This window comes from Bombus vancouverensis, chromosome 7 (assembly GCF_051014615.1).
Source record: "Bombus vancouverensis nearcticus chromosome 7, iyBomVanc1_principal, whole genome shotgun sequence".
NCBI classification, from domain to species: domain Eukaryota; kingdom Metazoa; phylum Arthropoda; class Insecta; order Hymenoptera; family Apidae; genus Bombus; species Bombus vancouverensis.
In genome coordinates this window covers 6,499,376-6,525,323 of record NC_134917.1, presented here as the reverse complement: position 1 = coordinate 6,525,323, position 25,948 = coordinate 6,499,376, and the positions used below count along the sequence as shown (strand labels likewise).

General features: G+C 39.4%; 2 protein-coding genes across 4 annotated transcripts in view; both read right to left on the bottom strand.

Moving 5' to 3' along the window:
- The window catches only part of LOC117164216 (temperature-induced paralytic E), a 124,911-nt gene extending 123,181 nt beyond the window's left edge, over window positions 1–1,730 (bottom strand). The window contains exons 1-2 of the mRNA XM_076620243.1: window positions 1,399–1,730; window positions 165–314 (exon numbers count right to left, since the gene is read on the bottom strand). Coding sequence (XP_076476358.1) covers window positions 165–314; window positions 1,399–1,537 — 289 coding nt within the window. The 5' untranslated portion in view covers window positions 1,538–1,730. The remainder of the gene's footprint in view (window positions 1–164; window positions 315–1,398) is intronic.
- Window positions 1,731–2,502: 772 nt separating this feature from the next.
- The window catches only part of cv-c (RhoGTPase activating protein), a 350,754-nt gene continuing 327,308 nt past the window's right edge, over window positions 2,503–25,948 (bottom strand). For all 3 annotated transcript variants that reach the window (XM_033347220.2, XM_033347221.2, XM_076620241.1), the window contains 6 exons: window positions 7,016–8,726; window positions 6,491–6,828; window positions 6,123–6,274; window positions 5,521–5,802; window positions 5,207–5,386; window positions 2,503–4,907 (listed from right to left, as the gene is read on the bottom strand). In XM_033347220.2, the coding sequence (XP_033203111.2) occupies window positions 4,793–4,907; window positions 5,207–5,386; window positions 5,521–5,802; window positions 6,123–6,274; window positions 6,491–6,828; window positions 7,016–8,726 (2,778 nt within the window). In that variant the 3' untranslated portion in view covers window positions 2,503–4,792. The remainder of the gene's footprint in view (window positions 4,908–5,206; window positions 5,387–5,520; window positions 5,803–6,122; window positions 6,275–6,490; window positions 6,829–7,015; window positions 8,727–25,948) is intronic.

Sequence of the window (25,948 nt, the reverse complement as noted above, 5' to 3'; positions counted from 1 at the left end):
TCATATTGTTAAATAACCATATTTAAAATGTCGTTTATGAACGACTTTCTATGGCAAAATGTGTAGGTACTATTTGTTTCGTCTATTAATGTGAAAAAGCTAAATATAAATATGCGCATACATGCCAGTATCCTTCTGAAGGAGCTAAATACGTTTCCACGTACCTATGACGTCCTTGTTAAAGGTCCATCCGCCTATCGGCACGCATTTTTCACCCCACTCGTCCTTGAGCTTGAGCTCCTCAACCTGTTCGTCGGTGAGGCCCATCATGTCATGGGGCAGCATGGTGCCGTGCTTGATCAGCTCCTCGATTTCTATTTTTCGAAAAACACAGACCATGGTGCACGGTTAAGCGTAACTCCACGTAATTATTATCCCGGCGCGACGTGTGACTAATATTACATGGTGCGCAGGATGGATGGGTTCATAAACTCGGCCCTCCACTTCTTATTACGCGCTGTTATTACGAGCCGCGGGTGAGGCCTTCCACGAGAGATAATAGTTAATGGATTTCTCGCGTTAGCGTTCCGTACAGGAACCGAGACCGACTATAACGAAGCAGAAGAGTCCATTGGAAATGGTAAAAAAATCGTCGAGATTCGACTAGTACTCGTGTGAACATACGACCACGTACAAATGATAATTCATTGCTTTAAGAACGTATGTAATTGCTAATGGAGAATTGCTTCCTTGGTTAGCTGTATTTAATTGATCGTAAATTGTTATTCTCTTTCGCGGATCTATGTGAAAGGTCAATCAGTCGTTGGGTGGAAATTGTTAGCATTTTTTGGTATTAACGTCTTTGTAATTTAATATAGATTTATAAATTTGGAATGCTATACAAGTCTATATATATATAAACATTTAAGAACAAAAAGTCCTACAACATTCATTATATTAGAAAAAATCCCAAATTTAAAAAGTTCCTTCAATATCCAGAAAGGTTCAAGTTCGAAGATAACAAAGAATAAAGACGTAAAATCTCTCTGGTCAAGAAAAATTTATAAATAAGCGGCAGCATGTAGACAATGTTAAAACATGTCATTGGATTAATGGCACAATCGGAGAATAAATGAAGGGATACGTAACTTGTTATCGTCAATGAAATCATTGGCATTCGTGCGGCCCGCAGTAATACTCGATAAAATCGTACGCGTTCGGTTTGCGAGAGGCCGTTACATGCACGTGAAAATAAAAAGGCCGAGAAAACGGTAATAATGCGTTTTACGTTGTTACCTCGGGACAACTCATGCCACTTAACTTGCGATCCCGCAGTCAACTGTGCCTAAATAAAGTGTAACTTTCCACGGACAAGCGAACGTTTTCTTTTGCCACGCTGTTAGATATGTCATCTTTCTCGATCTGATTCCCCCTTTCCGAGATACAAGCGATCATTACCATAACATATTCTTGAGACTTTCAGCCGACCGTTGTAAATAATAGTAATGTCGTATATAATGTCTTCAATCCGAGCCTCCACGAGTGTGTCGTACAGAAACTGGCTCTCGTCGCCTTTCTTCACGTGCAGCCGAACCATTTTCTCAGAAAGCTTGGAACAAAGCGTACGTGACCACTTTCAGCTTCTTGTAGCATGTATTACTTTATTTATATGAGATGCGACGAGCGATAAACATCATAGTCTTTAACGATAGGCTGGAAGACTCTACCAGTGTGATTAAAATAATCGATTCATAATTTTTTTACAGAATTTTGAGAAAATAATGTAAAACTTCAAATTCAGAAGGTGTATTTTTTCAGCTACATGAGGAAATATATCACGTAATATGTTATATTTCACGTTAGTAATTAAGAATTAATATGGTTACTAAAAGGGGTTCATATGACGTTCAGATAACATTACAGTGACAGACATTCTACATATTGTATTGCTGGTAACACGAGATACTATCATTTTCATTATAAAATATTGGAAACATTAATAAGAATAATGAAGTTAATTAATTCTAGAGTATGTTTATCGCTTCTCGTGATATGATAATACTATAATATTGTAAATATGACAATGTAAATAGGTTACCTTTTCAATACAGCTAGTCGGTTCCAAAGATTTGGTGCTGTCAGTCAATAAAACAAATTGTTAACCGGTTTGACACTTAACTCACTTAAGAATTCCAAGGTAAATTATTCTTCGAAGAAAAATGTATCTACTTGATGTTGGAAACGAAATGTATGCAACACGTGTTACACGATAATAGAAATTGACAGTACCCTTTAAAGCGAAAATAGCAGCTTGTGTCCGGCTAACTGATCGAGAAACGGCAAGATCATAGCACGAACGCGAAAACGCCAATGTATTGCTCGTGGTAACGCAAAGTATCGATTAAACAACTCGTGATAAATCGTTTTTAACTTTAACTGATCGTTCATTGCACAACTGAAAATCGTAAATACGCGAGCTGTAACTTGATTGTTTCGAAAAAACGCGTTTTTGAATGTAATTAAATGGCTCGTACGCGAGGTGTACAAAATAAAACAATCTCGTTTAATGAGTATATAATCGTGTTTCATTATTGTATAATATACATATTTACATATTCTAGTGAAACACGGATTACAAGAATAAAGACGACCATATATCGTTACAAATAACGGAGAAACATTCAGACGCGCTCTCTTGCCTGCTCTCTCTCTCTCTTTCTCTCTCTCTCTCTCTCTCTCTCTCCCGCTCTCTCGTTCTTTCTTTCTCTCTCACTCATTCACATTCGCGGTACTCCCTACTGGCGTTTTTTGGACACAAAAATATCATCGATATATTTCTTTCTTTTCCATGTAATTACTCTATGTGTCAATAATATAATAATTATATTAATAATAATAATTAAATATTCTCGACGCAGCGTTCGTAGAATAAAAATCTATACACTTATATCCGATATCCGTAACTTCATCTAACTTGTAAATGACTAGTATTATGTTAAAATACACTTATAATTCGATTCGATGAGGTGTATTATTTCTCCAGGTCGTTTTTTTTCCCGATTCGGTATATTTGTATAATATATTTTTTTCTTTTTCTTCATTTTCTTTTAAGGTGTAAGGGGAGTCTGAATGAAGGTGGTCCCTATGCGTTAATAGTGCATGCACAAACGTATCTTGAACGATGACGGATTCGTTCTAAATGCTCGACTGTCCGAGAACAATTGAAAAAAACAGTTCCCCGGGCCACCGGCTCGATTGACATTTACAATTTCAGACAGACAATTAACAATAGACGCTATGACGATTTTTCAACGTTTCAACATCGATAATACGAGTGACAATGACAATTGCTTAATTAACGCGAGTTTCACATCGTTTGCGCTGATTGCAACGGGCGCGAGAACTTACACATTTACTCAAAATCCTTTCGCATTGCTCGATTAAATCGGATTAATCGTAAGATTAGGGCATTATAGGCGAAGGAGACGTAATTTTACGACGATTTGGAAAAGAAATACAATTTGAAATTGCACGTACAGAAATATCGAACGCAAGTGGACCGCGTTGGACGTCCAATTTTCACGTTGTTAGCTATTTTGTATATAAATGGAATATACGTAAATACATTGTATAATTGCGTATCCATTACAATAATTTCACACACGGTCCTCGTGGTCATCTAAATTGTGACATGTACAAAAAGAATCGATCTGAAAGAACTATGTCTCGAGATACTCGTTACGACGGCGCGTGATATGATACAATAGAAATATTGGCATTTGGTCCGAAAGAAACATACAAAATAGGGGCTCTTAAGTGCTAAACAGTGAATTAATAATATTGTGCGCGGCTTCATTCTCCTATCGATCGCTTGTATATCATTTGGTGAGATTAAAACATCGTGCGACGCGGAATATTACATACACAGATTGCAACAGCATTTGTAGCGACTACAAATCCAAAAATATTCTACGTCCATTCTCTCACATGCTTCGCGTATATTTTAATCGATACGATTATTGAAATCATTCTATCTAACCATTGAAAAAGGCAACATTATTTGCTACGTTAGCGTTCTTCTTCTTTACATCGAAACATCGCAAAAGATTGTATATTCCACAATGTGTTATCGCCGAAGACAAAAAGCATCGCTCAGTGGAACTTCGATTAACATTATAACATCGGACTACGGATATTTGCAAAAATAGTGCGCTGTATCCTACGTACACAGGGGAAACACGTACTAGCCCATTTTTAACTTTCCTTCGACTCGGTCTCCTGCCTTTTTTTATTTTTTATTTTTTTTTTTTTAAATGACTTTCACGATCACTGGACGGCAAGATCCTTAGACAATAAAACATCACACCGAGAGAATTTTCGTCTAGAATTACGATAACAATAAATTCTTTCTTCTTCATCCTCTAACAACACGATTAATAATAATTCGTCTAATTCTATACATCTCAGGCTTCAACAAAAAATGCTTCACATCAATTAAAGCTCGTGCATGGTACCGTTAACGTTTCTGGTTTGCATTTCTTTTTCTTTTTTTTTTTTTTGTTTCCCCTATTTTCAATTATAAATATCAACTCATTAATCAACTCGAGAAACGCACGACGGGATTCATATCTTTGACAGCGAGTTGTCCCATTACATCCTCCAAGATCTCTTAACTTCTTGGTCATGGTACCGATGAAGTGGGCGCGATTTGAATTCTTCTTTATTCCTCGTCAATGGTAGGCTGAACCTGTAGCACATCCTTCAGGATCCTGTGTTCTTCATGCTGATCATCCTGATCCTGTAAAGTAGAGAAAGGACCGTGCAACGATCTTCGTTGCACGGTTGCTTCCTCTCAGACTTTACTCTCAGGACCATCTGTTGTATGCTTGAAGGAGCTGCGAATTTTACTGAGGTGAAGGGCAGCGAGGTGGCCGTAGCTTTTGTTGTACCATTCTGGAGTGCGTCCTCTGTAATTAAAATTAAGCACAATAGTATTAAGGATTATGATTTAAAATAATGTATGAATATAAAAATTGTAAAAAGGTTAATATGAACAGAAAATCAATATCTTTTATTTAAATTTAATGGTTAAGGTTGGGACTAACGCGATTTAAAGTATTTAAAACTATTAATCTACAAGGATATTGATTCATCAATCAAAATATTGAATCGCCAATTCATAATTTTTCATATTTTTAGGGATTTGAAATTTTTTTACAGTGCATATAAAAAGATTATCGATTCCCAAGATCCAAAGAATACGTACTTTGTATCCACTCTGGAGAGATGCATAATCCGTGATTTACCGCTACCACAAGGTTCGATAAGATAGCGCGAGGCTAAAACAATACCACGTGTTCCACCAGGCATAACAGGAGCATCCGGATGTTCTACGGATGTTTCTACGATGACGCAGGCTCCTTTAGGGAGATCGTTACGCCAGGATCTGTACAATGCAACATTACATAATTTACAACTCGACCCTCACATTTTACACCTCTTATAAATCAGTCTTGCTATTTGTCACGTTCGGTTTCTCGATGCAATTGAATATCGTGCCTCTCAAACACGAATACACACCTTAGCACACAATAATCCCTAGCAGGAAGAGGACTCATGTTCCCAGTGGCGTATTGAAAGACCTCCACGTTGGTGTCCAGTTTATTGACCAGTCTGTACTTTAAAAGCTGAGGGTCCCAGATATGCCTTTCTCTCAGAACACGATGGAGAAGCTCGTTCGGTGGTGCTTCCACCTCGGTTGACACTCGCCACAATCGGAGCGGATGTCCATCTCCGACCTTCTTGTATGCCATTTCCACTGTGCTATCAGCTGGATTGTGCACGGTGACCCATCCTCGACTTCTGTAAAAGAAGTATACATTATATGGCTAGCTACATGTATATAATATTTTTTCTAAATGAATAATTTTCGCTGAAATTGGATGAAAATTATAGAAGAATTCTAGGTAGAAAAATAACACCAGAACTTATATCAAAAAGTCTAAAATGAATGGTATATGAAAAAATACATAACGCGATGAAAGAAACAAGACTTCACGAGAAATCATCCAAATGCCAAAAAGTGTAAATGAAAGCATAACTTTTTTTAAAGAAGATCCATCATTATATTAATCATAAACAAAATTACGACAAAAGGGAAGACAAACTTCAAATGTACGTACTTCTCACGCGCCTCCTTCAACAAGGCCGTAGTGCAAGCGTAAAGATATCCTCTCCAATCCTGCTTAAGTTCGGATCCCAGCTCCTCCAAGGCGACCGGTACGCTTTCCTCCATGTAATTGAAATGACACTGCGTCAACATATCCGAGGAGACCTGATGCAACGAGAAACAGAGAAAAGGGGATGAGATTAATTCGTATTTCCCTTCATGATTCGTGAGAACATATCCGAATACTACACACATATACATATGTATAAATATATATGTATATATATCTCAGATTCGAGCGCGATCACAATCGCCGTTTCGAGACGACGACGGATGACGTTCCTCTCGAACGACCTGGACGTTCGGCATCGAGCCACTCACCATGAATAATTCACGATGCATCTTGACCAGATACAGAAGACAGTCGTGAGCGGCTTTGTTTTCCGACAGTTCCCTCTGATCGGGAATGCCCACGGTCTTTCTCCTACGTGGCGATACGCTGCTCGACCTGTTGGTCACGTTCGTGTTACTGTGGTTGAAGTGGAACAGGCTCGGTGCCAGGCACACGGCCAGGTTCGAGGCTGTCATTTGGTTGTAGGGAGCGTTGCTCGCTACGTGGTTCAAGAAATCGAGCAGAGTCTCCAACGCCTCCCGATGCTCGTCTGGCAGAAGCAGCAGGACGCATTGCACTGCGTCCGGTCGCAGATCAACAGGTACATCTGTAACAATTATGGATACCTGTAATTACCTTTGTTGCCGGTTTTAATTTAGTTTACTAATAAGTCATTAGTTCAGAAGGCTTACGAGATTAAAGATGTATGGATATCAAGAGCGTTAAAGATTCTGTATTGGTCTCATTCTGTCATCGATATGGATACTGATATATAGATGTACATATATACTCACGTTGGAAGATGGCGATGAAGGTCTCGGATAACTTGTTGGTTAATAGCGCTTCCGGCAACTCCCTGAAATACTGCTTAACGAGATCAGCCACATCAAAGGCCTGCTGACCATCAAAATTAATGTTATCCCCGAGAGTCTCGGTCATCATTTTCAATTTCTGTATCCTCGATTTGACACCGCTCTTCCTAAAAATTCCAACTTGGTCGAGGGCGTTCGCTCTCAACCACCTCAACGCAATTTGAATACACTTTGGTAAAGCCTGGCCGGTTCGCTGCAGAGATAACAACAACGGTACCCCGAAGACTGTTTTATCCTTGTAATCAGGGGTCTTTATCTTCCTGATGAACTTTGGCAATTCCCAGTTCCAACCCGTACGATGAGTTGGACAGTATCGTTCCATGCAAGCGGTCAGTTTTAACAGAGCCAATTTCCTCAGTACCAAGAGTTGCCCGCAGGACATCGAGGCCATAGCTCGTGAACACAGAGGATCCAGCGGTTCAGGATACAGTGATCCCCTTTGAAAACTGTGCCACCTAACAACGGTACCCTTGTGCCTTGGAGAATCCTCTTCCTGATCCGAATCACGACTGGCTACTGTCGAACTGCTCTCTTGACTTCCAGCGAGTTCGGAACTCCTGGACCTCGACTTTTCTCTGTAAACCGTCACTTCCTTGGACAAGAGTTTACCCTCTCTGTACGGATCGTCGCGATGTCTGAAGCTCTTGTGCATCTTGTCTTCCCTCTTCAACGCGGCCACCTTGTCTTCCTTGTACCTTTCCTGACTTTGTCCCGACAACTTGTCCCTGTACCTTTGCGACTCCTTCCCAAGATTCAGGCTTCCTCCGCGACTATTTATGGGAGTTTTGGTCGGCGAATCCTTGGGACTTTGGGGATGGGCAGTCACGTACTCTAACACTTTAGCATGATTGCTGTTCGCGTCTCTGAAATACCTGTGTCGCCAACTGGTAGGTTGACACTCGGAGTCGCTGAGCGCGCCTTGATCCTCTCGGCCACGATGCAAGAACCTTCTCGCTCGATTCATCTTCGTGCGTGTCGGCGTAGGCGTCGGGCCACCTCCTTGTGACCCGTCCGAGCAATAACTCGACGAATCGTCGCCGAACGGACTAGGCGCGTTGGTCAGAGGCGACGGTGGAAGGTGATAAGGAGAAGCTGGTAACGTGACGGGTGATCCAGGCACGTGAAGCGGCGAACCTGGTAAAAGATCGTTGAAAGACACCGGCGCGGGTCCCGTAGGTGATACGTCCACGCAATTCAACTCTTTCATCTTTTGCTGCATCGACATCACGTCTAGAATTTGCGGGCCACTGATGACGATGCCGTCGCGGTTCTGGTGCTTTCGCCGTCGGGATTTCAACGACTCGACCCGCCTAAGGAAAGCTTTAGCTCCATCCCTCAGTCTCTCGGAGCCGGTTCTTCGAAATCTCGGGCCGATCTCATCGGGAAGCGTACCAGGTGGTAAGCTACTGTATCTGAGAGTGTCCAGCATCGTATCCTCGGCTTCCTCGGCTTCCAGTCGATCCTCCAACGAGTCCTCCTCGGATTGCAAGTTCTGCCCAGCAATCGCCTGTAACCTCTCGACGTTGGTTTGCGTCACGTCGCACACGCGGGACCAGCGTCTGGTTTTCTTCTCGAACGTCCAATTCTCGCTGAGGGCGCACTGTGTATCTTCGTCCGAATCATCGCCGCCACCCTGCAACGGTGTAAACGTATTGAGCGCGCGAAAATTAAGCGAGAGCGAATTTCAACGGTGCCCTTAATTAAAAGGAAAGTTACGAAACGCGGCCTTAATCGCGCGTCTCATTTGCATAAGTAACAGTCATAAGCAAGAATTCTATCTCCGTCCATCTTCGACCATGCCTGACAGGTTTTGACGTCAATAACGTACGATGCAACGATTCGTTTTGGGATTTATTAAAAGAACGCCAAGATCTACGTCTATATCAATAAATTTTGGATTACACGCGGCAATATGTGGTTACCTCGAAACTTGATCTTTTTTATACTATTACGGTAGTGGGGCTCGTGGAAGATTACAACGAGCTAATGACGTGATTCAGTGGAGACGTGACTCATGATACACTCCGGTCGACCATTGGAGAGTGTGGAGAAACGTTTCGTGCAAGATTAACGACTCGTAGCGAATGTTTAGCAGCCACCAGTGGCACTGGTTGATAATCAATTTGCGTTTGATGTAGCGACAAATTAAGGACCACCGTCGAGGACACTATCGTGTCGTGTAATTAATTGTAGAAAGTGTTTCAAGCCCCATTGCTTTTACCTATGGTCTCTCGCAATCGGCTGTGACACCGTACGTAAGTTGTGGAAGATGAATGATTCTTCCGGCAGGCGTGAGAAGAAAAAAACCACGCCTTTATGTTACACCAGCTCTGCCATGAAAATACAGTTTTTTAAAGAACGAATCATTTCCATGCATTTTACACGCTTTCTGTTTTAACGTAGTATTACTTTGGTTTGAATACTCTTGAAATCTTGAATTTCTGACTTACATAATTGATATTTCACATCGGTTGTATATAATAACGAACTTAATAAGGCATCAATCGCATTTTGCCTTCCTTGTTTGTTCAGCAGCTAATTATATTAACTTCTTTTTTTTTACTATAATTGTTGTATTCGATATACTATAGAAGAAACGCAAAGAAGAGAAGAAGAGAAAGGAGAGTTACGTAATGTATGTGTTTGCAAATGTACGCAGCTCTCGAGTAAAACTTCATCTGAGCACAGACACCTTTAGCAGTATTGTGTCACAATTATAATTTCTGCTAATTAAATTATTAGACCCAGCAAATTATCACCATACGATTACAGAATACACAAACGTCGCAATTTCTCTATTCGACTATTTCTTGATTTTGTATTTTACGGAACTGATACTGGTCAACTTACTATTGCAAAATCAACTCAATTTTTCCATTTGGTTAATTGCCAACTTCATGTTCTGTCGAATTTGAGAAACTATCCATTTTAGCCCGACAAACTATCGATTCTATCTTATAACTACAAAATCATCTCAAACTTTGTAAGTTCTTCATCAAACCTCGCCTCAATCCGATGTTCCTCTACTTTCCCACAATGCAACTCTGAATTACCATTTCACGCTTTATTATCAAGCGGACAAACGAGCCGAGAGACTAACGTGGGATTCGACGTCTGGAAGAGCCGGATCGGGGCCACAGATGACTAAACTGAAACGCTGTTCCTTCTGACGACCGTAGGCAAAGCCAGTCCGTTTTCTAACAATAAAGCCGACGCTCTGTTGCTCGTTACGAAACTTGACGCCTTTGTTGTTTCCACGTAGGGCATCGGCAGGGCTGCGAGAGTCAGTCGGGAGAGTGTGTGACCTTACGTGATCTTCGCCACATGACAATGGACCAAGTTTCACCTCGTGTCGCTTCGCACGGTTTCCATCGGTGGCATCGTGGCGTACAGCTAAACTCCTCTTTGCGCCGCTCGCTGTCCAGGAAGCGAGCATCACGACCTAACCATCTAGTACCGCAATTTTTTTTCCATTCTATTTCATGGCGATGCATGAGGACATAATGGAAGCTATGCCTCTACGTTGGCGCACGCCGACGAATTCTCTTGCCGACGAAAACTTGGCCTCAAATGTGTCTAATCGCTGTCACGGATGTACCGTTTCCCTAGCTTTCATGAAATCGTTATGAATGAGTGGGAGGATCTTGAGTGTTAGAGAGAATGTGATGATTAATACACAGCTGCATTGAATTTTATTTTAGGACACCAAATGTTCTTCACAGATCTTTAGGTGTATTTTTTTAAAGTATTTGACGAGTAGAGAGTAATATAATTTCTGAATGTAGGAAATTATCGGCTCAAAAGCTAATTTTCTTTTCAGAATTACGTTGGGTTTGGTATAGGTGGTTATATTCAAACAGTAGTAAATCAAGAATTTGCAATAGTGAAGTAGAAACTAGAAATTCTGGTGGAGAATAACTTTTCAGAATAAAACTTTTCATGTAATGCATATTGCTGTAAAATTACTGTATACGCGTATTGAACATTAAGAAAGACTTCTCCTGTGTATAATGAATTTTATAATGTTTATACTTTGATACTTGCAAATGAAAGCTGAATCGAAGCATAAATGTACGACAGTGGGAAAATAAACGACAGATTCGTGAATGTCGCTTATGAGAGACCAAATCACTCCGTAGAAAGCTTATCGCGTTTTAAAAGGATTGAACCTTAATGATTGCGGTGATGCAAGGAATAGACGAAGAGTATTTATGGATATTTACGTTAGCAGCTTAACGCTGTACAATCTGTTCTTTTTCCTCGGGGTGTAACGTTATTACGGTGATAAATTTTAATCGTAAACGCCATGCCGAGCAGTGAGATCGTTAAACGAAATTACCAGAGCATTCGAGGAAAGGGAAACGCGTAAAATGACATGCAAAGTGTTCCCTCTTTCCTTCTTCTTTTTTTCCTCCTCCTCGTCTTCTTTTTTTTTTATTCTTCATCGATGAACGTTACGAAGTCAGACAACAGGGCCATTTGATTATACGAGAAAATAATCAACGTGCTCGAATGTGGGCCATGGTTAAAAATACCCGGTATTGCAGAAATGGGATATCCGTTAAGAATAAACGGACTCCCGACCGGAATAGATTTTTCGAATCTTAGATGTCTCTCCAGACATTCACCATTCGATCACTCATTCTAACAGAAGCTATAATTTCCTGTCGCTGCATTAGAAGAAAAATTTAGGTGATACTAAAAGTCCATTAGAATTTCGTTACGAACGACAACCTTGACACTTACAAGATTGTATATTATATCCTAAATACACACTTCTTAAATTAATCAAAAAAAAAAAAAATATATATAGGATTTGTTTATAGAAAGATTCCTATGAATTACAAACTGGCTTAAGATAGTACTGTTTTTAACACAGTGTTTCTTTTTTCATGCTATGCTATATCCGAATATAATCAACATTCCACTACATTATGTATATTTTACTAGCGTGTATAGGGACAGCGTGTTGTAAAAATAGAATCAAAGAATTTAAGGGCTTCTAGTATATAGTACTCATCAAGGGGAATGAAGAATGTTGAGTAAACGTAGGTTCTAAATTCAGTGCTGTTGGTGTAAAATGTAATTTTCTTTCTCCTTATAGGGGTAGCTAATGAATTTCATTTACTCGCCCATAAGACATAACGTAGTTGAATTGCAATATTAAATGAAAAATACAGTATATGTCAGACAATATGGAACAAGGTGGGAATGTTGAAAAATATACATCCGTTGATTCACATAATTTACATATTACAGTCTTGTAAATTATGTTCCATGCCTTTCTATGATTTTTTGCTGATATTAGATATTCCTATCTTAATTTTTTTCACTTGACGTACTGGCAATCCCTGAGTAAGGCGGTTGATTGGTTTCATGTTATTTATGCAAATATGATCATTATGTCCCATGTTATTCTTTATCACCAATATACACCTAATATATTATTCAAGCACATATTTCTAAATCTATTTCTTTATTCATATCCAATATATACCCACGAGACGTAACTAATTCATTTACAAATACACAATTTTATACTTCATTACAAAAAACTTGATTCCTCTATTTATATCTATATCTAAATAGCTCGAATAATTGATTCTATATTCTACACTCTTTTTACGACGCACCCTAAATCCTTAACGTCTTAAACGCATACTTTTTGACCGTATATATTTCTTGAACGAGAAGCGACGGTTGACGAGCAGTAATTCTTGTGAGACGGAGAAGGATGTGTCTCGAGGTACACCCCGTTGTTCGACTGGTCCGAACGAAGGGAACCTTATCCTCAAGGAGAAGCGGGCAAGTCGAGTCGGAGGAGACGGGGAAGCCGCGTTTCGCGTACGATTATCAGCGATCCGCCACTTATACTTCTCTTACATATCTGCATTTCCGTTCCGGCGTGTTACCACACGACGTGACGATTCTCGTACGTGAGTTATTTCCGCGCGGGTTCGTGCTGACCAACGAGCCGTGTCGCCCCACGTTGCTACGACGTCACTTCCGTCTAGGCAGGTTGAACAAACCCTGGTATTTTATGCGTGACAATGGCTCGGGAATGGACTCGTAAAACGAACAGTGTTTCGTGCGAGTTTTATGAGCTTCTACTATTTATTCTGCGCGAATGTTAGTTTATCCTTCTTTTTTAACTGCTGGTTACGTGTGTCTACTATCTAGAGAGAATAAAATTTCCCTCTCCCCTTCTCCAATAGGACGCACGTTCTTATTATTTTTAGAGTCGATCGAAGTCTTCAGATTCGATTTACGCGCCAACTGTGATTTTTCAATTTACGATAGAATTGCTTGCTCTGAGGATCAATATTTGAAGATCAGTTACGTGACATAATTCGTAAAGATTCTGTGATGATTCTGTATTCTTATAACTCAAATTCCAACTCTGATAATCCAAGAAGTATATATGGGATTAAACCAAGCACACGTCCAATCTACCGTAATATCGGAGCAACTTACATCTAATCTCCACGTCAAATCTCTAACAGTTAAAGTTCCTTCATAAACAGTATAAACTTTGCCACAGGATATGAAGACAATTAAACTTGTAGAAGCCGTAAACAATCGTTCAACGTACTCATCCGATTAAAATTCGTACTATGCATACTTCGCGTGCTTCCTAAATTACCAAGCTGGCAACTCGAACGAATAAAAGTCGCACAACGTTCATTGCACTCCGAATTTAGAATACGATGACGGTACAATGACCCAGATCGCCGTTCTCGCTTGTTAAAAGGACCCTTGGCACATTAGTCGTAGCCCTCTCGCGTTAAGTATCAATTAAACGTTGCCTCGCTCCCGATCTCGTCGTCCCCTGTAATTGGTCCGCCAGACCAATGGATCGCTTCCTCTAAATCGATAATATATTTCTGGTCGCTGGAGAACGCGTATGAGAAACCCGTACAAAATCATATACTTAACCCTGCTACGTTCTTCCAATCATTTTCGATCCAATTACGTTGCTTTAATGTTGACAGGTATCTTAGGTTTACGAAAAAAAAGAAAAGAAAAGGTAGTTATAGATGTATACAATTCCTCGTTTCAACTTTACGTTACACACCATTAACATTTTTGAAATATTTTTTATTATAAACTGAAGGATCGTAATAACGCTAATGCTTTCAGTCTATAACTTTTCAATTTATACAAAAGATTGTGTAATTAAAATTATGTTTATTAAATGCCTTCATAATGAACGTAACTAAATGAAATTTACTAAAATAGAATTTAAAAGTTGAAATATAGTACCCACATTAGTAATAAAACAAAATCACTTTGTTCTTTCCATTTTGGCCCATGGTGCCCCGTCATAATTGTATACACGGCTTTACCCTGTTATATGATCTTGTACGAATGTCTCCTACCTTCTTCTCGTTTTCCTTAGTTTCTAACTCTAGTATATGTCAGTTGCTGCATTCTCGTTACGGGCCAACCGGAAAGAGATTAAGTTAAAGTAGAAGATAGAAAGAGGCTGAGTTTCAACCGCGAAAAATATCGCGTGCGAATGTTGGTCTTCATTAAAAATTCTTTTATCCGCGGTCTGATATGTTGGGTCTTTAAAAGGCCGCGCGCTTGTGTCACTTGAGAGTACGTAGTCAAAGTAGGATTCTGACACGAGGAGCGAGATAATGTAATATCTGATGTGATGTGACTGCGGGAATAAATGATTTGAGAGATGAATAAGTTAGTTACGGAGGAGTTGCTGTAGATGGAAAGTTGGTTGTAGTTTGAAAATATTCCTGAATGGTGTTATTCAATCTGGAGAGACCCTGGAGTTCTTTAATGACGTTGTTGAATGGATTCTTTACGTTACGCTATCTCTTTTTTATCGCGAACATTAAATAAATTTATCTTGAATATCGATAAAAATGTATATGTCCGACATATTAACCCTTATAGAAACAAAATGTTTGTCTTCGCCCACTATCATTAACAGAAATATGCTTTTTCTAAAGATCTTGTAAAGAAAATACAACGCATTAAAAATTAAGCCCAGTTTATATCTTCCTAAAATACAATACAGCATATACTCTACATGAAATACAAATGAGTCAATTGTTTTTATGATAATTATTCTTCAAAACGATTTATAGAACTTCACATAAAATAAAGGAAGCGCATTTCAAAGTATTTTACCAATGAATTTTAAACCGTCCATTGAAAAATACATCACGAATCCCTTTTCGGCTCCACCATACACGTTCAGTACCAAACAAAATACTTAATGAAATCTTTTCCGCAATCGAATGGGCCGCTTACAGTCGAATCGAAGAAAGAACGTTTGGGACAGGTAGGGGTTGAAAGGAGTATCAGCATTTTAAATCATGACGTCCAGAACGATGTATCATCCGGTAGGATGGAAGGAGGAGGACAAGCGAGTTGGTGAATTCGCACAGTGTCTCCTCGGTAGAAACAAGAGCGAGCCGAACGAATTGTGAGAACAAAAACGGCGTACGCTTCTCACGAGCCTCATCGATTCTGCCCAGTTGAAATCCTCCCAGTTCGAAAGTATGGTATCGTTTGTACGAGGGGGATACCTCGATCTCTCGACCAGCCAAAGAAATAGAGGAGAACGACATTCCATGGATTTCCATCGCGGTTGCTCTCCGCTCGCCAGGCCGCGGATTTCTTCATTGACAATCGTGATTCAGTAACGAGCCTCCGGGAATCGTACGGTTCGCGAAGCTTTCTTTTCCCTTTTTCCGTCAGCTTCGTGTCGATTCACGGGACGAACGACAAAGACGATCGTCTCGAGTCGTGGCAATTAACCACCTCACGAACCAGATCTGGTTCCCTGGATTTCCAGCCTCGACGACGACCTCTTTTTGCCCACGGATTTGTCCCTAGCTGACCGAGCTTTTCGTTATTTCTCACCGACATATCGTTACCAATAACCATTTCCGCTCCATTTTCTAACAAGGTCAACGATGAATGGATAGATTCTTCGCGCGACGTTTCGACACATACACGTGTCTTTTGACGTTGATGCTAGCTTACGTACAGTCGATTACGATACTAGACTTCCTGTCATTTCCCAATCCACCGGCGTCAACTTTGAAAAGTTTTTACATTCTTGGCTTATTCGTCGTGGGAGATTCTTCGATAATGCTGGGTTTTAGATAGATGTTGTCGATCTCTATGTATGCTCTGCAAAGTATGTTTCCGTAAGAGTGTTTCTATTGAAGTTTAAAAGAGTTGGTTGAGTAGATTTTGGAGATAAGCCAAGAAGTATTTAAGTGTGGGATAATTTTGTAAAATATTTTAGGATGAAGTAGATACTGTAATGAATTCGTATTAATTGGTTTTGGCTAATTTAAGTAGATTACGTTGGTACGTTAAAAATAAAATGAAGTACTTCAATCAACTGAGTGCGGTAAAAAATTGGCAAGAGAAAAGGGGTTCAAAGCGGAAATCTTGGCATAGTATAAAAGCAACTTTGAAAACCACTTAATCTGATGCCATTAATTGCCGCCACGGTATAGTTGTCCTCGCCTACTTCTCGCACATCCGGTACCATTCTCGCACAACAAGCAGTTGCGTCAATCCGAGAATACTTTTACGAGATGTGAATTCCATTCCACGTGAAGGATATCATTCATTATACAAACTGCCTGACGCGATGTTTCCACTCTCGGCCAAAGAATCTGACAAGCTTCGCCTACGTTCGCGTTTCGAGTAAAAAAAGTACAGGATAAACTGAGAACTAAGATAGAAATTTAAAAAAAGACACTTTAAATATATGAAAATATATTTATAGAAGACTAAATCTATAGCTATTAATATAGCTTCCGCGATTAAAAAGGTTTCGTGCTATTGCTATTAATTAACTTCCGCAATTAAAAAAATTCTACGCTATCGCTATTAATTAGTTTCCGCAAATTTAAAAAAATTCCATGTTCGTGGCATATTTTCACATGCTTTAACAAGTCCCGCGCGTTCTTAAAATCTTCAAACTTTTTCCTGAATCATTTTATAAAAATAAATATTAAAATATGAATAAAAAGTGAGTTTCTAAAAAAGAAATAATCAAGTTTGTAACATGCTATGTTACAAACAGAACATCAGCTTTTGGCTGGTCGATTAACTGCACATAAGAAGCTTTAATCGATCGTCGTGATCGAATATTCGAATCTTCTTCGAAGTATTATGGTAATTCATTGAAAATGTAAATCGATCGTCGAGTTAACACGTAATTCCTAATTTCTGTTGAACAATTACAGATTTACGACTCGACTATCAAGTTCGAAACAATTTAAAAGAGATACCCTTAAATATTTAATTTAAAACAATTAAACGAAATCGAATATCATATAAATTAAATATCGATAAAATCCTCATCGAAAGAGGTAATACAAAGAAGTAAGAATACAAATTGATTATATCAAAATCATTAAGAGGACAAAGATACAATTTACAATGAATTCGAAATAAAATTATCAAAACTAAAACATAATTGTCGAATAACTTTTGACGAGCACAAATTTATTGTTTATATATTCGCAATGAATAGGAGTAAAAGCTGAATATCCTATAGCACTGAAAATGGAAAACCGCTTTATCGTACGATTTCACCCTCAAAGCTTTAATCAACCTCGCGAGAGCTAGCCATTCATTCAAGAGCCATCGTTGCACGTTAATGAACTGGCGTCCGATCTTAGACCGCCTTCGCAAGAACTAAATCCTCATTTACTAGATCTAGATCTCGAGCTTGATCGACAGATCGGGCCCGATTGTCGATCCTTTCTCTCCTTCGCTCCTATTTTACTCGACGTCGATTTCCATCTGTCCCCGTGGCGGTTAGTTCGCTCCTCGTAAATAGCAGATGCTTTTACGTTAATCGTCCTCTCAACCATAAGCGAAGAAGCAACTTCCAAGCAAGCAACAGTGTCCGTGTGAAACGTGTTAGACTATCGGGATGCAAATTTTCCCTGATATCAGCGAATGAGTTTGCTAATTTAGACGGTTATCCGCTAATACAAAATTCCAACGCCGCTACAGCGCTGGGCTGTTTTATTAACGAAAATAGAAAGGAGCCTCTGGTATCGTCGACATGCAACTAGCACTCTGTGTTAAACCAACCGATAACACAGCCACGAATTAAAGGAATACGTATGTGTTTTGTCTTTTGAACAGAATAAAATAGAGTTACTTGAGTCAAGCAAGTAATTTGTTTTGTGATTCGTTAAATTCTGTTATAAAACAAACTGCTTACCTCTTCATTAGTGACGTGGTAAACGATGAAATATCTGGTATGCATTTACATCTCGATGGCCATAGATTTCTACGATGATATGATATGTTCTACCCATCAAAAGGAAATAAATTCATTCAATGTTAATATTCCCAATCGTAATTATCATTATCCAATAACGCGTATATATTACTTTATTTTTGGAAGTTTATTTTATTAGTGCTTCTGTAGTACCTCCTCGCTGGCTTAAGTAACACTACCACAGAGTTATTCGAATCATTTCCGTTTCTTATATTTTTTCTTGTTGTGTCTAAAATATTTTCTCATTTTTTCATTATCATACTCGTATTACAATGTACAAAGTTCAAGATTGAATTTTAAGACAACTCAAGTAACCTTATCTTATTATACCCTTAAATTCAATTAGAACTAAATTTCTTATTTGAATTTCATCCGTCTTGCAGATCGACCTCACCTTTTGATGTGGGTGGAGTTAGTTATGTTTCCGTTCACGGAACGTATCGTACATTTTATTACTGCCCTTTCCTTTATTACTCTCGCTAGCGGGCGTTTTGTTATACTCGTGTATCTATATAGTTTAACGAGAGAACTTGTTTGATTTGCTCCAATTAAGATTCAGTTTAAATCTTTGCGGAATTAATTGCACCGCAAATAACGCGCGGGTTTTCGGTCTGCATTTACCAAGAATGCTGAGAAGAACGCTTGCGGCAAATATGAGAACGCTGACACGCGATGAAAACTAAATACCTACCCGATGAAACGTTTCGAATTTCTACATATATCGGATATTTGTGTCTGCCGATGCATTTTTCACAAATTCGATATTGATTTTTCATTAATCAATTTATTAGCAAAGTGAATAAAACAACTAAATAAATAAACATGTTCGATCAGGCCTGATTATAATCGGATCAATATCGACAAGTATTAAACGGGGCATAATTTCCAAAAAGAACTTGTTTACTCGCCGAGCGAACTAGAATATACTGAGAATCGATTCTATTTGTATGTTTTCCGTCGAAATTAATTCCCGTATTTGCAAGTATCTCATTTAAATCAAAAATCAAAATATAAAATTCCAAGTCCTCAAAATTTCTCAAAAAGTACATTGAACTACTCGAACTATTCATTTAAATTTGCTATGGTTTTCACATGGTTTGTAAATCAACTATTTCCTTCTTTGCCATATAAGAACAAATTTCTCAATCAAGGGCTCAATGTTGAAGAACATGTGGAAAAATCATGATAAGTTCATTTTTATTAATTCTTTTATTTCAATGTCTTACTGGTTAATCGCTTACTGGTTGAGATAGTTACTTGATAATCTGTAAAATTTTTTAAACTATCAAAAACATATTTAAGATTGTCCTGTTCTGTAATGTACGGAAATATATATCTAATTCAAACTGAATGAAGATATGTTATTAATGTAAGATTAACAGAGAATGTACTGAATTTTAAAAATCCTTTCCTGTAAAATTCGAAAAATGTGATTTATCAAATTTTTCCCCTGTGATCTTCAATTGGGCAAGGCGACTTTGGAGTTGAAAATTCATCGGACACGTCGAGTTTCGAGTTCCCCATCCCTGTTGGCGCATGATGGCGGGTCGAGTTCCGGTTCCACGGCCGTGGTACACGTATTATATACACGGGAAACGTGGTCGCTGTGCCAAGGCGCTCGGCCGGCGACGCGACGCCACGCTGTCTGGCGTACACGTTTCTCGGGCCTCGAGAGCTCTTTCACAACTCTCTCACGGTGAAATCATTTCGCGGTGCCCGTCGTTTCGCCCGAGGCTATGCGTGACACTTGTTTACCACGCAGCAGAGCAGAGCCGGGATAGCCAAAACGGAAGAGAGACCGCGACACTTATCCCATCGCGGAATCCGCGTCAGGGAAAGCTGAACCGTTTGCGCCTTTTTCCAAGCATTTCCAATTCACCTCGAATAGATTGAATGTAAATGGGAATTAACGAGACTCCGTTGTGACTCTACCAACCGGCCATTATTTAATTTTCGCGCCGTTTTGGAGAGAAATTTCCTCGGGCCGCCTTGTTCGGCTAGAAATTAATCGCGCGAGCTGTGAATAGTGGCGTGTTTGATTCTGGAATGCTTGAATGGAGGCTCTGGTAGCTGGTCTAGGCGAGATTTTCCCGGCTGATATTTTAGGTTTATGTAATAGCTCTGGAAGTATAGGTTGCGGGGTAATGAACTATCGTTTCTTGCGAATTAATGCTTTAACGCTCGTGACACCTTGATGGATTGTTATTTAATTTCCTAAGAGGTCGCTAAATTTTAGGTAAATATTTTCTCTCTTTAGATTATTATTAAATTGCGATTTTTATTATATTAAAATTGCTAATGTAATCTTAAATGCAAATGAAAGTCTACAGTTTATAATTGTTACTCTATTTTATAAATATTTGGAAAATTATATCAGAAACTATTTTTTGAATAAATCTTCTATTTTTGTATACCTAATAAGAAATTAAATACGTAAAATCTTCAGCTACGTAGTATTACACGAAGAAGGCTAATACAGGTAATGTCTTATTCCGTATGAAGAAATTTCCAAGGTCCTCCTTTTGATTTATATAAATGGAAAGTATTACACTGTTCGCTTAAAGAATGTCTGACTTGTTATTCTCGATTGAGCGATCTTTCGATCTTACAAAACAGTTTTTAAAAATATGAGTCATAACGTCGAGCCAATAATTGTCGTACAACAGATGGAACAAGATAGGCCTTCTTTTATTAAGCAATCTTGAATTTTACATGTCAGTTTTCGAAGTAATGCCTCTGCGTGTTTGATTGAAACGTAGGATCTTCGACGTTCACTTTCGAGTGCAGTCAAGAAAGAGATAGAAAGATCAAGATTGTTATCCTTGTTTCCAAAGTACTAGTACGTGCATACAACCTCTCTAAACATCCAATATTGCGCAACGCGAACAAACCGACGCGAGGTAAACTTTGGAATTTTTCAACGCAGAATGCAATTAACACTCCCTGTTTTTTTCATTCTAATGAACGCAGACCACCACGTTGAAAAGACTACCTGCCACGCCATTAACATAGCGTGAAAAATTCCACTGTGAAATTGCTCAAACCACGTTGCAGTTCCTCAAATTCCACCGAGATACCATCGAGATCGTTATCGAACCTTGAAATATCGGTGATTTCGTACACGCGGTCCTCTACACTTGCATACGACATTTACACACTACTCTATACTTGCATACGACACTTACACTCTAAGACGACTACTCTATATTCGCACATTAAATTTACACACAGAAGACATATTTACATTTACGCATTAAAAAAGTGGAACCAGGGCACACAGTTGTCTCACCTACTGAATATCGTAACAAATAATATACTTTTGACATTTTATATACTATATACACTCTATGGATTTTTGAATGCACAAAAATCTACAGTCAGTTACAAGCAATATTCGCATGAAAATTATAGAGTAGCCATTGAAGTTATAAAAGTTGCAAACATCATTCAGGCACTGTCTGCCAACGCATTTGCTAGTGAGTACGTGCTTTTACATTCACATATTACTTCGTGCTCACATATTACGCTTACATACCACACCACTCTTCACTGGAAGGTCGCGCAGATGTAACGAACGGACGTCGTACGTTACCTGCCGGCAGGACAACCTGGAACGAATGCGAAAATCGTCGCGGCGAGTTACTTAACCGAGCACCACGATCGCGACTCGATAAAATCCCGCTCGTACGAAACGAGCACGCTTATCGGTACATAGCGCGCAACACGGGGATCGCGATAGCGAAAACGATAGTCTAACAGTGAGGTAGCACCTGCGGAAAATCACATCAGACCGGGACCGATAAACCGTAGAGGTCAGCCGTTGTGCTCGATAAAACGTCGATCGATTGCGTCCTAGCGAATCGCCAATAAGTCGACAACTTTATTCGACATCGGTTATCGGGGCCAACGATGCCAGCTCCTTTTAAATGTTCTTCTAAACGTGTACTTATACATTTTAACGCGACTCCATTGTTAGTCTCCAGCTTGGAGCTGAAGAGCTATGCAATACAGGTCGCTTAAATTCCAATAAATCCAGGATCCGGATTATAATCTTCGCGGAACAGGTAGTGATTTTGTTCTAAAAATATAAAACTAGTCTCGTCACAAAGGCAGATCTATCGAGAACAAGTGACAAAGATATAATATTTCTCACTTACTCCCATCGTGTCTATTCACTTTGTTAATAGTAGGCTGCGGGCGTTGATGCAAATTTGGATGTTTGGATATATCATTAAAAATATAGAACCTACATAGAATCCATATACTTTGCATTAGATATTTTGGATATTTTCGTATATTACATTCATTCTATATATTGTTATATATTTAGATTTTTCATAAATGCGTAAACAGTCGCTTAGATTTGGATTACATGTAGCTTTGAAATGAGTTCCAAAGAAATTAAAATATTTATTACACTGCGTATTTATCCTCCTACGATGAATGAATTTATGGAAGTAAATCATACGTTTCTTGAAAATTGAATGGTGTACCTACTCATATAGTGAAATTAAGAAATTAATAAAAAGCGAAGTTGATCAGTTTTGCTTATGCGAGGTTCACATAGCAGAAATCGTAGATCGGCAACTGAAACTGCTGTCGGTGTTGGTGTTTGGATCAGCGTGAGATTGGTAAGACGCCGAGAAATATCGTGTGACTTGTTGCGTGTACATGTCAAACGGTCGAAAGGATATAACAGGTTTAACTTAATTTCGTGAAAATATCGCATTGGCTTATCTGAGTGTGCCAGCGGCATTCTTGATGCCCGTGGTGCCTGCACCGATTGCACGGTATTAAAACGGTGGCCGAGCAAACGGTTCTCTCCCGTGGTCGGGTTGATTTAAGTAAAACCACGTATCGCGGTCTTCATCTCGGTGTGACTTACGCTAATTGGCTTCTGAACGGTCCGATGGAAATTTATGGTAATACGCTGGCTCGCCCGCGAGCACGCTAACGATACCACACGGTTCTATATTCTGTTGCTGCTCTCGCACGCCAAGTTTCATCGTCGGCTCGACCGCCTGTACGAAGGATGCCCAACTGCGTACAGAGAGCGTCATCCCTGATAACCGTACTGCAGCTAAATAAAGCAGAGATATGATAGGCTCAGTGGTAAGTGGCCGCGAAAACTTGAACGTATTACACGCCTCTGTTTGCGAAGATCTGCCTCTGTTTTGTTTGGAATCTTATTGGTGGATATGTTATAGACTTGAGATTTTAGAGATTCGAGTATAATATGACAATAATGCAAGGAACTAAATTATTCGTACTTCGATGCAATTTGACTAATCAATCTGCTAGTAATTACATTAATACAATTTTGTTCCCTAAATCTTGGTGAATTTGCACATATTCAGCGTACTGTACCTCTATATGGTCGACTGCTGTGTTGGAATTATAGATTTAAAAAAACATATTTTCATTACATTCTATTTACATAACAACCAAGCTTGTCGTTTCAAAAGCTTGCCTAAAAAGTAAAGGATCATATACGAAGATCCGTTGTACCTTTGACAGTCGATCAGCGAGGCTTTCTCCAAAGAAAGAACTCAGACAACATTTCTCGAACTCGAATACCCGTGACACGATATCGTAAACGATGATTGTGAACAAGAAACGCGACGTGGAGAAAACGACCCTCTCATCTTGACACGAAAACATCGATCAACCGATTGTCAACTACGAATCCAACGTGTTAAAACGAACCAATACAATACAAAACCAATATCTGAAACGTATACACTGGTCGTAACAGGATAAAACGAACAGAAGGCAACTTAACGTAAAGTAGGCGAAGAATATTTTCAAGTTCAACGACCTAAGAAAAACTGGTGGCGGAAAATTGGCGCCGGAAACATCGGTGAACGATCGAATTATGTATGACGCGAAAAGATAATTTAAATTTCCAACTGTGTGAAATCCCGTGGTCGCGTTGCGTACAGGTGCGAACTTGTGCAACGGACTACTAAAAACTAGATCCAACGAGCTGCGTCCCCGCGGATCGTTATAACGGTCTGCCATAGAAATGCGTATATATGTCCTCACGCGACCGCGGGACATTTATATCACGTTAATGACCGTTTCCAGCCGGACAATATGTCACATCGTGGCAAGAACATGTTATAGCTCCAGTTAGCTACCTACTTTTGACGAGGTTCGTCTTGAAAATTTCGAGTAACGAGCGAACCAAGATGCTTTCCAATGGAAAAACGACGCAAGACGAAAGATGAAACGCTTTCAACGGTTGCTGTCGAACTCGGGTTCGTTTAATCGGGTGTTTAATCGGGTGATATAATCAAGCTAAGAAAGTTTCGAACGTACGATAAGTGTGCGCTCGTTCGCACGAAACGCGTTCGCAATTAGAGGAAGAACGTATAATTACTAGGAAAGCGATCCTGATCGAGATGGTGATTGGTTCGATCTGGGAAATCGGAAATTATTTCCTGCTACGATTTCATTTTTTTAAGTAAGACGAGAGTTGTTGAATTTCCAGGAAAGGAAGTGGATCTTGTAAGGGGATAATTTTGTTGGATATTCATGGCGTTAATTTTATGATCGACGATCTGTCGATAATTATACGACGAACTGTGTCAAATTTCCTGTAGATAATTATTTATTTAATAAGCTATCTTGATGTATCCTCCGTGGAAAGTTGGACTCCAGAACGAATTTATTACGATGGGAATAAGATAAGTATTTTTTATTTCTTTGGGAAAAATAATATATGTATAATATGTATTTATACGTAACAAGTGGATATCAAGGCTGACTGTTTGTGGAAGGATTTTATTTGAAAGGAGTATTCATGGAATCTTTTGAATTGAAAAAGAATTGTGAGTTATAGAAGGAACAAGCAATCAAAAGACCTAAAACAATAAACCTGTCTTCATAAACATTCCACCTTCACAACAAAATTGTTAGCAAATCAAAAGTTACATCTTCAGACACTATATAAGGTTATCATACATTTGAAAACAATCAACATAACCATCATCCTTTGAATTCTCTGACCGCGTTGAATCGATTTCCATTTACCTAAACACGAAGGATTAACTGGGAAGATGGTGAGATCTATAACTCCAGAGAAACGATCCGCAAAAGCGGCGCCTTATGTCGAGGACGAAAGCTCGGTTGAGAGGAGGCGGAGAGAGGAACGAGGCGGTTCTCTGTCGTGGTCGGTCCTCGAGGCAGGTTGACAGGCGCAACAGCAGCCGACATTCCTTCGTCAATCGGGTAAACCGGTTGCCATAAATTCGCGCGAACGAACGCGACTGTCCTGTGGCCCGTTTCAGCATTTTCTGCCGGCGATACCAGTATCCGCTTGCCTGAGTACTTTTTCTCCTAGTACGGCGGGGACGCTGTTTCTCGATCCGAGACGCGTGAACGTCGATCGCCGGAATAAATCGCGCGCCACCGCAAAAACCGTATTATTTTGCAACAAGTTCGCCACAGGCTCGTTGATTGCACGTTGAAATAACCTCCTTTTCGTTCTTTTTTCTTTGTTTCTATCTGTTTTATTCTCGATAAAATTTCCGCCCGGGTGAATTAGCTCGAAGTTTTTAACGATC